At 53.5% G+C, this 15,232-nt stretch overlaps 1 protein-coding gene across 2 annotated transcripts in view; it reads left to right on the top strand.

Moving 5' to 3' along the window:
- The first annotated feature begins 12,268 nt into the window (after positions 1 to 12,268).
- ITGAV (integrin subunit alpha V) overlaps positions 12,269 to 15,232 on the top strand; it is an 87,691-nt gene continuing 84,727 nt past the window's right edge. For both annotated transcript variants that reach the window (XM_072810855.1, XM_072810854.1), the window contains exon 1: positions 12,269 to 12,480. In XM_072810855.1, the coding sequence (XP_072666956.1) occupies positions 12,284 to 12,480 (197 nt within the window). In that variant the 5' untranslated portion in view covers positions 12,269 to 12,283. The remainder of the gene's footprint in view (positions 12,481 to 15,232) is intronic.

Genomic DNA, 15,232 nt, shown 5'->3' with positions numbered 1-15,232 from the left:
CGAAACCAGATTTACAGAACTGTAGGAAGGACCAAGGGGTATGACAATGTTTTTTAATCTAGGTAACTGACTGATACCAAAATTTAAGAATTTAGGGCACAATGGCAACAGGGTGGCTCCGTCACTTATGCGCCCGACTCTTGATTTCAGCTCTGGTCAAGGTCTCAGGGTTGTGAGATCGAGCTCCGGGGGGCTCCATCCTGGCCGTGGAGCCTGCTGGGGTTCTCTCTCTCCTTCAGCCCCGCTTCCAGCCCCCACCTCGGCTGTGCGCACGCTCTCTAAAAATGAATAAATAAGGGGACGCCCGGGTGTCTCAGTGGTCAAGCATCTGCTTTTGGCCCAGGTCGTGACCCCGGGGTCCCGGGATCGAGTCCTGCATCGGGCTCCCTGCATGGAGCCTGCTTCTCCCTCTGCCTGGGTCTCTCCCTCTCTGTGTGTCTCTCATGAATAAATAAATAAAATATTTTTTAAAAAATTTGTAAAAATTAAAATAGAGGGAGGCCTCATGCAGGAAGGAAGGGGGTGGCACCCACGAGTGTCAGTGCGCTGGGAATCTGTCCTTCCCAGTGGTCTAGGCGCCTGCAGGTCTGTGATGCCCTCGGGGATGGAGTGTAGACCTCAGAGCGGGGGTGGCGGGCGCAGATGCGTTTAGAAGCCGGGTCTATCCATTCCCGCCGGGGCTGCAGCAGGTGAGGCCGGGGACTGCGAAGTGGGCCTGCGCACCTGCCTTCCCAGGACCCAGCCCCAGCCCAGGGGCCCCACAGCCCGCGCAGCTGGTGCAGGTTGGAGCCCACGCGGAGACAGACGCTCCAGCAGTGGAGGCGCCCATCCCTGCACACGTCCACGGCCTCCCAGGGAAGCCATCCCCACCCCACCCCCCTACCTCACAGTTTTTAAAGATTTTGTTTATTTGAGGAAGAGGGAAAAGGAGAGGGAGAGAGGGGAGAACAGGAGTGGAGAGGAGAGGGAGAGGCAGGCTCCCTGCTGAGCTCGGGTCCCAGGACCCCGGATCCCGACCTGAGCCCAAGGCGAATGCTCACCCCACAGGCCCCCCAGGCGCCCCTACAGTAACTGTTTGAAGATTTGGTCGATGATAAGGGAATCCTAAACTGCAATAGATTAAGTGGCTGGAAATAGGATAAAACAAAGTTAGCCTGGTTTCCTAAAGAATCTCGTTCGGCTCAGAGCACCATTACTGTAACCACCTCCATAAGGGTAATCATTTTTATTTCTAATACTGAAAAGGAAAAAAAATAAATAAATAAAACAACTACAACTACCTCTAGAAATACCTTTAGGCTTCCCAACAATGCTGAACATGCACCAAGCCTTTTATTTAACTCTCCTACGTTTCTGCGAGTGAGGCCTAATGCAATTATGTGATTAAGAGCTCTGCGTGTGACTGCTTAGTGAATGTAATCGTTTCCTATTAAATCTAAATAGTCAACATTTGGTGAAAATCCCCTGGCAGACCTTTCAATAATGACTGAAAGGTGGAAATCCTTCATTAGGGTTTAAGCTTTTAGAGGAAGTAAGAGTGGAGAGTTTAGAAAACCCCCCAAATGAATCATTTAAAAGGAACCAAACTGGTAAAGGCACCGGCTGATCCCAGAGAATTGCTCACAAGACCTTAACTCACATTTGCTTTATTAACACCCACACTTGACAGAGCTTCCGGGAACTTAGAAGACCCTATTAGACACTAAAAAGTGAACTGATTTGGATCACCAGGAAATCTGTTGGGCGCCCGGGGGGCTCCCTGGGTTGTGCGTCCAACTCTGGACCTTGGCTCAGGTAAGGATCTCAGGGTCATGCGATCGAGCCCCACACCGGGCTCCGCAGCGGGACGGAGCCTGCTTGGGAGTCTCTCCCTCTCCCTCTCCCTCTCCCTCTCTTCCTCCGTCACCCACCACCACCCCCCTCAGGCGCTCACTCTTTCTCTCTAAAAAAAAAAGAAGAAAAAAGAAAACTGTCAGACAACGCTTCTGTTTTAGCTCCTTGAACAAAGAGGAGGAGTGGCCAATATATCTAGAATCATTTCTATCAAATCGGGTAAAAACACAAATATTTGGTGCTCAAAATTTAAATTTATTCCTTGAGGCATTAAGGTGGGAAATATCTGCTGGGGTTAGGTTAGTCCGGGTGTCCCTGGAGCCCCCAGGAGCCCCCAGGAGCCCCTGGAGCACCTGCTTAGACTAAGGGGAGGTGTAGTTTTGTGCCGTCGAGGATACTGTGCGTGTTTGGTGGGTTCAGGGTCGTCAGCAAGCCGGACGTGCTGGGAGGCTCGGCCCATGCCCTGAGCTGCCAGGCGTGCGTCCTCGTGTCCCTTCGGGCAGCCCGTCCGTGTCCCCGCATCAACTGTACAGAAACTGCAGGGAAGGAGTGCTGGCCCCACGGTCACGGGCCTCTTCTAAGAGCTGGGAGCGCCACCACGCTTCCGTCTGTCAGTCTGTCTTTTTTTTTTTTTTTTTTTTAAGATGTGTTTCTGTACTCAGAAGCGAGAGAGAAAGTGGAGGGAGGCCGGATGGCGAGAATCTCCACGCGGACCCAAGGGCGAAGCCCAACGACGGTGGGGCCCGGTCCCGGGGCCCAGGAGCCCACGGCCTGAGCCAAACCAGGCGCCCCCTGAGCCCCAGGTGCCCCGCCAGCCCACGACTCCCCGACGTCTTCCCGTCACCTGTAAGGAAGCTGGGCAATGCTTTCGGCTTCAGTGGCTCATTTCTGTTTCCAGCTACACACTGTGGCCGCCACACGCCGCAAGGATTTGCTGAGCAACAGGAGGGCCCGAGCGTCCTGGGGAGTCCGGCCGCCCGCCCCGGTGCTCCGCCTGCGGCTGGCCCGTCGCATCGGTCCCCTCCTTCACATGGGAAAGCGGGCGGGTGACTGTCAGGAGCAAGGGCTGGGACGGGGCTGACCCTAGGGCCCGTTGCTCCTAGACGTTCCCGGGACAGAACTGTCCTATCGACACAATCCTTATCCGTATTCCTGTTCTCTCTACAGTGTCCCAGTTGGGTAATAAATTATGTGGTCACCTTGGCTATGTGGACCGTCGGGGACGTATGTCGCACTTGCCGGCTCTGTGACCCTCATGGCAGATGGTGGCAAACGGCATAACCTCGCTAAGCTCGTCCTGTTAGTTATATGTCACTCAGCAACAGATTATCCCCTAAAACGCCTTTTTTTTTTTTTAAATTTTTGGACTTGAAATATATTTTTAGGGATCCCTGGGTGGTGCAGCGGTTTGGCGCCTGCCTTTGGCCCAAGGCGCGATCCTGGAGACCCGGGATCGAATCCCATGTCGGGCTCCTGGTGCCTGGAGCCTGCTTCTCCCTCTGCCTGTGTCTCTGCCTCTGTGTGTGTGTGTGTGTGTGTGTGTGTGTGTGTGTGTGTGTGTGTGACTATCATAAATAAAAAAAAATAAAACTAAAAAATTTAAAATAAAAAAAATTAACAAAAAAAAAAGAAATACATTTTTATCTTGAGTTTTGTCCTTCATGTTTTATGGAATAAAAAGTTCGGCCTTTTTATTGCATGAAATTAGAATTGGGACAGGTGGGGGGGCTGGAGGGGGCTGCCCCTACCCCGGCTCCTGGTCAATGACACCTCACTTCTTGTTGCATAATTTCTGGCATCTTCCTGCCTGCAATGCTGGCTCTGTCAGCGTCCCGGAGAGGAGGAGGGAGAGGAGGAGGGGATCACACGCTCAGCGTCACGCTTGGAGAATTGTCATTCTGGAAGGACTGGAGGAAGTTCCCTCCGAGGAGGAAGTCCCGGGTTTCTGTGCATCAGTCCTTGAAGAGCAGCTTCGATGGATAACGTCTAGCTCGGGCGCTCTTGAGCTTAGAGGGGGCCGGGGTGCGATCAAAGGAAGGCCAGACTGGGGAGAGGGACCCGCTTTGAAGACGACTCCCTTAGGTGGCTGTTGGGAGCCATGTGGGCCGCTCCCTGGGCTTGGATGTCCCTCCCAGAGGGCATCCGGCTGCCCAGCGGAGAGAGGGCAAAGGAAGCCACGTGCCGCCTCTGACCTAGTCCACAGGAGCACGCGGTCGCCTCGGCACCCTCGGCATTAAACGCCCTTCACGAAATCCAGCCCACGCTCCAGAGATGGGAAGTTCTGTTCCACGTCTTGAAGGGATCGTATTTTATTTTATTTTTAAGATGTTATTTATTTATTTATTTGGGATTGAGAAAGAGAGGGTGAGAGATGGAGAGAGAAAGAGTGAGACGAGCTGGGGAGCAGCGTAGAGGTGGAGGGACAGAGAGAATCCCAAGCCGACTCCAGGCCTAGTGCAGGACCCTGAGATCCTGACCTGAGCCCAGATGAAGAGTTAGATGCTTAACCGACTGAGTCACCCGGGGGGTGCCCTGAGGGGAGGATACTTTAAACTTTTAAAACTGTTTTTTTTTTTTTTTAAGTAGGCTTCAGGCTCAATGTGGGGTTTGAACGCACGATCCTGAGATCTAGAGTTGCATGCTCTACCAACTGAGTCAGCCCGGTGCTCCCCAAGGGAGCGTATTTTAACATCACCATACTTATGTTCTCATCTGTAAAATGAGGTAAAGTCACCCACGTGCAGAAATTGCATTTTATGAAGAGGCATCATCCACATACAGCATTTTAATAGAGCACTTGGCACATAGTAAAGTATGTCCCTGCACGGAGACTGCTTCTCCCTCTGCCTGTGTCTCTGCCTCTCTCTCTCTGGGTGTCTCATGAATAAATAAATAAAATCTTTAAAAAATATATGTTATGTGTTCATTTATTCATTGGATCCCCTATATGCCCCACGCTGCCATCAGAGCTTGAATTACCAAGAAGAATTAGGTATGACACCTGCCAGGAACTTAGAGTTTAATGAAACACATACTTAAGTCAATAATAGCAGCTTCAATTTATTTATTTATTTATTTTTCAGCTTCAACTTATTAAGGGACATACTTTACTCTAAGTTCCTGGCAGGTGTCATACCTAATTCTTCTTGGTAATTCGTCTTGGTAATTCAAGCTCTGATGGCAGCGTGGGGCATATAGGGGATCCAATGAATAAATGAACACATAACATATATTTTTTAAAGATTTTATTTATTTATTCATGAGAGACCCAGAGAGAGAGAGGCAGAGACCCAGGCAGAGGGAGAAGCAGGCTCCATGCAGGGAACTCGATGCAGGACTCGATCCTGGGACCCTGGGGTCATGACCTGGGCTGAAGGCAGATGCTCAACCGCTGAGCCACCTGGGTGCCCCCAAATAACATGTTTTTTGATAAGGCCAGTGTAAATGGAATGAGTCGAAAGAAAACCAATGCAATAGTCATAGGAATAAATTTATGTTTTATTTGTGTTAAAAACCAGATTTACATAGCTCTTTATATAATAGGGCACGTAAGGGTGGATGCCGGTGTATACTAAGTTCTGTAACTTCAGTAACATTCACTGATATAGGATTCTATGATCGCATTATACAGTATCATACTTTAATAGTATTACATGGGTATGATAATATCACTTTCTTATGTTCTTGATATCAAAATTTCTCCTGAAGCACCTGGAGCCCGACGTGGGATTCGATCCCGGGTCTCCAGGATCGCGCCCTGGGCCAAAGGCAGGCGCCAAACCGCTGCACCACCCAGGGATCCCTCTTATGTTCTTGATATCAAAATTTCTCCCGAAAACTCGTGTTTTGTAGACATATGCCTAGCTATGCCTTTTCGATATATGGAATTTATTTTTACTTACTAAAAAAATTTCGATGATCCTAGGGTGACATATCACTAAATAACAGTAAGACCAAAGCATGTATCTAAGGAGAAGAATTCCAGGAACTATACACCCAGAATATACATACACAGTCTAAAAATGGTGTGCTTTGTCATTAATGATATTTTCTTGCCATTTTTTTCCAAGGAAAAAATAAATACATGCCCAAGTGTGTGGACTGTAGTTCTTAAAGGTCTTCTGATTATGACTGTTTATATTTATCATCCATCTGAGGGGAAAAAGAATTAGAAGTTTTGAGTTATAATCTCCAGTCAAGGCAAGGCTACATTTACGCAAAATGATTAGTAGGAGGAAAGTATTAGCAATCATTTATCAGGTGCCAGAGACATTTAAAATTGTACCATGATTCCTTTTATGACTCATGATATAAATAAAGCAGAGTGTTCTTTTGAAACTGTGTTTTTTCGGTGTATTATCTTTAGAAATGTGTCTGCTAATTCTGAACATATCACAGACACTCTGCTTTCTATAGCTAAGCCTCCAATTTGACTTTTCAGCGATAGAAGAGTAATTTAGACAGCATTACCCTTTTCCAAACATGGATTTTTTTTGTACGACAAGGGCTTTACTGAGAAATGTGGCCTGTCCCTCAGCACACATCAACACCTCAAGCCTCTAAAACAAGCGAAATCCTCTTCGGTGGTTATAACGTAAAAGGACACTGTAATCTTTTTTTTTTTTTTTTTTTTTTTAGGACACTGTAATCTTTAATTTAAATAAAATAACACACACAGCTTTCCTTTTACATTTTCACAACACGTTGATTATTTGAAGGGAAATTCTGAAAGCCACCAGAAGTAGAGAATGCCGAGGGGCGCTTGGTTGGCTCAGTTATAAGAGCGAGAGACTCTTGCTTTTGGGGTGGTGAGTGTGAGTCCCCATTAAATAAATAAACTTAAAAAAAAAATGCCTATCTTGAGGGCGCAGTAGTGCTTCACAACGAGATGCCGAGAACTCCAGCAACGCAGAGGACATTTCTCGTCATCCGTGATTAATTTTTATCTCTTTCATAAGCCCCAAATCCTAATCCCAAAATGCAACCGGGAATGAAAAGCAGCTACGAATCTCAGAAACACAATTCTAGATAAAGTCAAAATCCTTTTAAAATCCTTTTCTTTCCCTAGCCATGCAATGACCGTACCAGATATTCTTGGGCTTTTCTACTCGTTGAAAAGCACACGCGTTCATTCACTTACGCAAGAATACTTACCCACTTATTACCTTCACGTGTTCAGTTTGTCAAGGCGACCGTGGCCTTTTTGCTCTCACCCTCATTTATCTCTCCTTCAGTAAATACTTCTTGGTTTCTTGCAGCTCAGTAGGAATCTGCTGGGCTCTGAACAGTTAGGGGTGCAGGTAGGATCAGCAAGCTCCCTACAGGTTTGTGGGGCATGCCTCAGTAAGGCTGAGGGGGCAGCACGCTGCGTCCCCCGCGGGATTGTACAGACAGTTCTTCAGCAAGGATCTTAGTGGTTTCTTTGAAATGCCAACATTATGGGAGGTTATATAAATTAAGAAGGCACAGCTCTTATTTTTAAGGAATTGACCATTTCACTGAGAAAAAAATAGAGATGCCTGAAAACATCAAGAATTAATATTCAATAGGATTTCTTTCGAATGCTGTCAGAAACACCAGGAAATAAGTACAAGAATAATTAAATGTTAAGTTGTGAGTGGATTAGATTTGGAAGTACAAGTTATTTTAAAAAGAAAGTGGGGGGGATCGCTGGGTGGCTCAGTGGTTGAGCACCTGCCTTGGGCCCAGGGAGTGACCCCGGGGTCCCGGGTTCGAGTCCCACGTCGGGCTCCCTGCGTGGAGCCTGCTTCAACCTCTGCCTGGGTCTCTGCCTCCCTCTCTGGGTCTCTCATGAATAAATAAGTAAAATCTTTTAAAAAATAATAAATAAAAAGAAAGGAGGAACTGAAGCGATGTAAGACTTCCCAGAAGGATGAGCCTTGAGGTGAACGCAGAGGTCTGGGTGGAACTGGGGTGGGAGAGAAGGTGAAAGAAGGTATTCCAGACTGAAAAAACAAAAATAAAAATAAAAATAAAAACCACCCCAGAACCTGAGGCACAGAGGAAGGGGTGTGCATGGTGCATCCGAGGAGACCTGCCGGGTCCTTACCTTACCCAAGCTTCCTGCCCCCCAAGCTCTGCTCCCTCCGGGCACAGAATTCCAAAGGGCTTGTTTTTCTGTTTCCAAGGTTTAAAGTTAACTTTGTGTGTTGGGACTTCTGATTTGGTGTTTTGAGTCTCAGTTTTCTTTCTTTTTTTTTTTTTAAGATTTTATTTATCTATTTATTCATGAGAGACATAGAGAGAGAGAGAGAGGCAGAGACACAGGCAGAGGGAGAAGCAGGCTCCATGCGGGGAGCCCGATGGGGGACTCGATCCGGGGTCTCCAGGATCACGCCCTGGGCCTAAGGTGACGCTAAACCGCTGAGCCACCCGGGCTGCCCATGGCTGGATATTTATAATGTAAGTTTGACTCTAGTGGAAACAATATATTTTATGCATAATTTGTTAATCCACTTACTTTCTCTTTACATTTGAGGTTATGGAGTGATATCATTAGTAATTTTTAATATGGGTGCTTACACATATTACATTCTTAGGATTTTTAAACAAAAGCAATCAATATGGTTATTTCAGTTTTACTATTGGTAAAAGTAAACCATGGTATTAAAAGGAAGAGATGAACATATCAGGACCAGGTTAAGTGGGAAAACTAAAAGCACGTTGGAGAGAAAAGAGATAGTGAAATGTTTTCTATTCATTAAGCTAGAGACGAGACAGTGAGTATTTTCAGTCTTCAGGGGATAAAAAAATCAAAAGAAGCTTCTTGGATAGCAAATATTTCTGTTAAGCAATAAGCTATAAAGGTTAAACCATTTATTTATTTATTTATTTATTTATTTATTTATTTATTTATTTTTTCAGGTTAAACCATTTAAAGACAAAACCAAACACAAGACAGGAGGAGAGTCGCGTATTTGTTTTTGACACCTCGAAAGATTCGTCACCTTTGTCTTGCTCTTTCAACAGGAGAACTAAGATATTTCCACATTTTCCCCACCATTTATCTGAACCCGAAGTTTGTGGCTAACTTTTGCTAGTATAGGGAAGGGAGGTCTGATCTGAAGGCAACAGATGATTGATTCCTGCTGATATGAAAATGTTATGGGGAGGATTAGACCCGTAAATGAGGACCGGGACCATTTTCCCCTTTTCATTTCCAATGTTCATGGATATGAGCCAGTGCATCCTCAGGGGGCATCTTCATTCTGCCTCGCGGCGGGAAAGATACCTGAATGAGGCCCAGGTGACTTCATTTCCTGGGGCTATGAACTCCCACGCCAGCTGGCCTGAGGAGGTCCCAGACGCCCCAGGTTCTCAAGCACGGGGAAGGCCTTGGCGACCATCACTAATTCCCTTCCTTGTCCACAAGGATTCGTGATGTTGAAAAAATCATTCCATCTCCTAGAGAATCAGTTTCTTTGTCTTTCCACTTGGGCTACTACTAATAGAACCTATCTGATAGGATTTTATGACTAAGGAGTGATTTAGTACGTATCAAAATGCTTAGCACAGTGTCCAGCATATGAGTAAACTTGATGCAATTGTTAAGTCTCTGGACAGTAGGATTAATGCCATTAAGTCCAGCGTTGAATGCTAAGGATACAAAAACAGCAAAGCATGGTTCTTAATGGGCTTCCTGGGGGACCTGAGGACACCTGACACACATCTAGAAAGAAAAGTAGGAAATAGCTCGATGGAGGACCTGGTGTAGGTTTGCATGTGGCGGGCGGAAGAAGGCTGGGGAAGTGGTCCAAGAGGAGGGCCAGTGTTTTCTAGGAAGCTAGAGCGCTGTGAACCAAGATGTCAATCTCGGGGAAACTTCCAGTTTCCCCGCAGCTGGCTGGGAATCTTTTCTTATCTTTTCAGATAGGATAATGCAGCACACGGGGTGGGCGGGGGAGTGGGGATGGAAGCCGGAGAAGCCAAGTAAATGTCCCTCATTAATAGCTGGGGGAGGAGAGGCAGGAGAGAGTCAGCCAACAAAGGCAGGGGGGACCCTCCCCAGTTGAGTTCAGTGGGTTCGAGCCTCTGGGGAGATGGAGAGTAGGAAGCCGGGATTGCAGACGGGCTTCCCGAGTCATGAACCGAGTCCCCCTTGGTGCTGGGAGATAAACATTTGAAATTCCTCTTAACATTATTTTGGAGTAATGGGAGTGTGCTTTGGGGTGCACAGAGACAAAGCCCCGGGGGGGCCAGCTGGGCTGTGGTTGGTGAAGGAACTGCTGGGTAGGTCCTAGGCCTCCAAGAGCGAGAATACAGGCCTAGTGTCGTGCACATTCACTATCACGGCCCTACTAAGTCCTAGGGGTATGGATGGCAACGAGTAGCCGAGTAGCGCTCAATCCCAGGGGTAGGTGCCATCATCCGTCCCATTTTAGAGACAAGGCCACCGAGGCTCACAGAGCTAGTACTGAACGAACCCAGGAATTGAATTCAGGCATTTGCATTTACAGAAACGAAGGGAATCGAGCTTCTAAGTAAAGGACGGCATTGGTAGGGGGTAAAACCCCAAGTCAGGATCCTTTTCTACTGATATTTTATTGGGTCTGTAAGAAAGTGATTACACTGAAGGTAGCAGATGTATTGTTATCCGGGTCTGGTAAGTGGGGAAAGTGTGACAAAGCAGTTAAGGGGTGTCACCGGATGGAGGGAGAGGCCCAGCTCCATCCCCATGGAATGCAACCCGGGTTTCCCTGTCTCGGGCACATCCCCGCTGCCTGGGCCCACGCGGACCAGAGAAATCCCTGGTGCGAGGCCTGCCTGCCGGGGCGGTGAGGCCCCTCCTGCGCGGGCCGACTTCCAAGGGCGCTGACCCGGCTCTCAAGGACCAGAAGCCCCGCGGGGTGGTGCGTCCCGGTGCACCTGCAACGCGGTGGCGGGAAGGGGCGTCCCCATTCCCGGGTATGGGGCAGGGTCAGGGTCAGGGCGCCACGCGGCCACTCCTTTAGGGACCTGCCTGCCGGGCCCTGCTCTGTGACACGCGGCCCAGGGTTTCGCGGCACAGCTTTCAGTCGAATTCAAGGCAGTTGAATTTAATAGATCCAGTCAAATTTAATGCAATTAAGTAGTAGGAGTTCGGATTGGGCATTTCATTTCCCTTTTGGTCCTGTTCCTTCGGGGAGGAAACGAGAGCTGGGAGCGCACCGCAAGGAGCGAGCTGCACGGCCCCGGCCGGGCCCTGGCCGCACCCCTGGGTGCAGGTGCCCCCCCTCGGTGGAAACCCCGACGCGTACTGGGCGGCGCACACGTGGGCTCGTGCACTGGGGACTGGGGACTGGGGACGGGGCGGGGCTGCCGCCGGAGACCCCTGCTGCCACCCTATTCCTGCCACCCCTCCGGCCTCGGGGAGCTCGGGGCGGAGTGCGCGGGTGGGGGGGAGGAGAGTGCAGGGGGGGCAGTGCGGGGGGCGGGGGGAGTGGGGGGGGCGGGGGAGTGGAGGGGAGGGGAGCGCGGGCGGGGGCGCGGGGTCGGGCGGGAGGAGTGCTGGGGGCCCCCTCCGCCCCCTCCGCCCCCTCCGCCCCCGGACCTGGCTCGGGGCCCGTCCGACCGCGCGGCCGCCGCCGGGGCTCCGGGCGCTGGGCCTTGGGCAGCCGCAGCTCCGCGCCGCCCCGACCGCCGGGCTCCCACGGGCGCCCCGCCCCCTGCACTTCCTCCCGGCCCCCTCCCCCTCCCCCTGCCCCTCCCCCTCCCGCGCTCAGGCCCCGCCCACCGCCCCCCTCCGCCCGGGGGCCGGAGCGCTCTCCTCCTCCGCTTCCTCCCGACGGGCCCGCCCCCTCCCGCCGGCCCTCCCCTCCCCTCCCCTCCCCTCCCCGCTCAGGCCCCGCCCCCCTCCCTGCGCCCCGGGGCCGGAGCGCCCCGTCCTTCGCGTCCTCCGCGCCGGCCCTCCCCTCCCCTCCCCTCCCCCCGCCCCCTGCCCTCCGCCTCCCAGCCCCTCCCCCTGCCCCCTGCCCGCCGGCCCTCCCGTCCCCAGCCCTCCCCGCCCGCCGCGCTCAGGCCCCGCCCCGCCTCCCGGCGCCTCCTGGCCCGAGCGCCCGCCCCCCGCGCCGGCCCTCCCCTCCCCTCCCCTCCCCTCCCCTCCCCCCAGCCCTCCCCCCCGGCCTTGCTCGGGCCCCGCCCTCCCCCCGCCCCCTCCCTGCGCCCCGTCCTTCGCGTCGCCCGGGCCGGCCCTCCCCTGCCCTCCCGCCCCGGCCCGCCCCGCCCCGGCCCTCCCCGGCCCTCCCCGCCCGCGCCCCGAGGCCCGCCCGGCGCCCCCCGCCCCGCGCAGTCGGGAGCCGGAGCCCAGACGCCGAGCGGCCGAGCGGGAGGCCGGCGGGCCCGACGCCGCAGTCCCCGCCCGCCCCGCCGCCCGCCCCGCCGCCCGCCCCGCCGCCTGCCCCGCGCCCCGGGAGGGCGTCCGGCCTCGGGCCCCGCGCGCTCCCCTGGGGCCATGTCCCGGCCGCCGCGCCCCCGCCCGCCGCTGCCGCTGCCGCTGCCGCTGCTGCTGCTGCTGCTGCTGCCGCTCGGCCTCCTGCCGCGCCCGGGCCGCGCCTTCAACCTGGACGCGGACGGCGCCGCCGAGTTCGCCGGGCCCCGCGGCAGCTACTTCGGCTTCGCCGTCGACTTCTTCGTGCCCAGCGCGTCCTCGTGAGTGGCCGCCGGGGCCCGCGGTCCGTCCGTCCGTCCGTCCGTCCGCCCCCCCTCCGGCCGCGCCCCTCCGCGCCCCTCCGCGCCCACGGCTGCAGCCACCCGGGCCCGGGCCCGCGGGACCCCGCGCCGCCTCCGCTGCGGCCCGACCTGGGGCGCGGGTGCGGGTCCGGGTGCGGGTCCGGGTGCGGGTGCGGGTCCGGGTGCGGGTCCAGGTGCGGGTCCAGGTGCGGCCCGGCCCGCCTCCCTCCGCCCCGCCGCTCGGGGCGCCCCGCGCCTGCACCCCTGTGCCCGCGAACGGGCCCCGCCTCCAGCCCCTTCCCGTCCGTCCGAGCCCCCCACCTCCACTCCCGCTCCGTTCCTCCACCTCCTCCCCCTACCTCCAGCCCCTGCCCCTCCCCTCCCGTCCCAGCCCCCCACCTCCTCCCCCCCACCCCCACTCCCCTCCCGTCCCCCAGCCCCTCCCCCCACCTCCATCCCCCTACGCCCTCCCATTCCCCCAGCACCCCCCACCTCCAGCCCCCAGCACCCCCCACCTCCTCCCCCCCACCCCCACTCCCCTCCCGTCCCCCCGCCCCTCCCCCCACCTCCATCCCCCTACGCCCTCCCATTCCCCCAGCACCCCCCACCTCCAGCCCCCAGCACCCCCCACCTCCGAGCCCCCACCCCCACTCCCCTCCCGTCCAACCCCCCACCTGGCGTAGTACCTTCTCTGCCCCGGGACCTGGGACCTTTGCACACCTGGGGGGGGGGGCTGAGCCGACGAAGGGAATGTGCCAGGTGTTCTTTATAGTGATTCGTGGTTGGGGTCGTCGCGGGGGGTCGCCCCAGGTCGCCGGGACCCTGCGGGGCTGAGACTTCAGCTCCGTCCTGGAGCCGCGCTGGCCCCCACCTGGCCCCCACCTGGCCCCCACCTGGTCCCCACTGGCGGGCGCTGACGTCACCCCCCCCCCCCCGGAGCCCGGGGAACACCGGTCCCTGCCCGTGGCCGCCCCGCGAGGTCTGCACCTCCACCGGCAAAGCTGCTCCGGCCTCGGTGGTGCCGAGTCCCGCCTCCTTCCCCGCGCCCGGTGGAGGCGGCGCTTTTCCGGGGAGGAGGGCGGATGCCTGGATGCTCAGCGCGCGCCGGGCACCGGCCCCCGACCCGTTCCTGCCCGATTTGAGGAGGATCGAAGCACTTTGTCGGGCCTGTTGTTGTGCATCGTCCTTCGGTTTCGGTGCCGACCCCCGCACCAGGGAGGAGGCTGGAAGCGGTTACTGGAAACCAGACCTTGTTTTCTGTAGCGAGCTCAGTTTTTTTGTTTGTTGTCCCCATTCTCAGGGCTTTCCGTTGAGCGCACATGTTCCAGAACGGGGGGAAAAAACAATCAACTTGGGCAGCATTTTTGAGCCTTCTCGTTCGATTTGATCATTTTTGTCAGCCTTACCTGGTACCTGAAAGCCTGTGTGTTTCCAGCTGTTTTTAGGTGTGTGCCCGCGTGGTACAGGCCCCCTTACGTGTACTTTGTGCAGGAATTCTACAGGTTTGAAAATACGCTTTGTGTTTCATCAAGAGTCGGTACTTAAATTAGCAAGAGTTAGCACTTACATGCTCTAGTGGATGGAATGTTTTGCAAATGGTGGGAGTGATCCTGGGCAGCCCTCTGGGCTCAGCAGGGTAAAGATAAGGACACGATAAAGGTCAAGTGTGGTCGCTAAGGAAAACGCAGTAGTGTTGCACTGTTGGTGAGATGTGTGCTGGTTTTTTTTGTTTTTTTTACTTATTTATTCATGAGTGACACAGAGAGAGAGAGAGAGGCAGAGACACAGGCAGAGGGAGAAGTAGGCTCCATGCAGGGAGCCCGACGTGGGACTCGATCCTGGGTCTCCAGGATCAGGCCCTGGGCCAAAGGCAGGCGCCAAACCGTTGAGCCACCCAGGCTGCCCTGTGCTGTTTTTGATTACAAGGCTGGATGCCTGATCTTTGACTAGTCGCTCTGGTCCTTGAATATATTAGGAACCGACAGGTTTCATGACCTCCGGGTGGCCTTCAGGGGTAAGGTGATCTTGAACTTGGTTTGATCCCATATAATATTTTGAAACGTTTACCCATGACTTTGTAACTGATGGACAGCTGAGCTCTAGATGTAGCCTACCTTAAAAAAATACACATCAATCTTGAAGATTTTTTTTTACATTTAAACAAAGACTTCTGCTTACTGAGCTTTTCAGATTTTAGCAAAGATTCATGTAAAATTATGCTTAATTTTGTAAAAGATACTTTTAAACTTAAGCACTGAGGATGCATCCATTTATATTAGCAGCTGCGTTTATTGTTGCTGTTATTTGGTGTGATGATAAACTTCTAAAAGAAAAAATATCCACATCATAAAAAAATTATTTGCTAATTAAAGGTTTTTTTCTTGGGCAGCCCGAGTGGCTCAGCGGTTTAGTGCCTGCCTTCGGCCCAGGGCGTGACCCCGGGGTCCTGGGATCGAGTGCTGCGTCGGGCTCCCTGCGCAGGGCCTGCTTCTCCCTCTGCCTGTGTCCCTGCCTCGCTCTCTCTCTGTTTCATGAATAAATAAATAAAATCTTAAGAAAAAAAAAAAGATTCCTTTCTTCCAAAGGAAGAATTCCTGGATTAATGAGGAGCAACAGTAACGAAGACTTCTATGGCCTCTCATTTTCCTTGGTGCCCGTTGGGGCGCCTGTGTCCCGAGCGCCCTGGCTCTGGCTTCCTGCTCCTGCCGTCATCTCCGGGTTGTGAAATCCA

The sequence above is a fragment of the Canis lupus genome, chromosome 34 (assembly GCF_048164855.1).
Source record: "Canis lupus baileyi chromosome 34, mCanLup2.hap1, whole genome shotgun sequence".
NCBI classification, from domain to species: Eukaryota; Metazoa; Chordata; class Mammalia; order Carnivora; family Canidae; genus Canis; species Canis lupus.
This window is presented reverse-complemented; position numbering and strand designations above follow the sequence as displayed.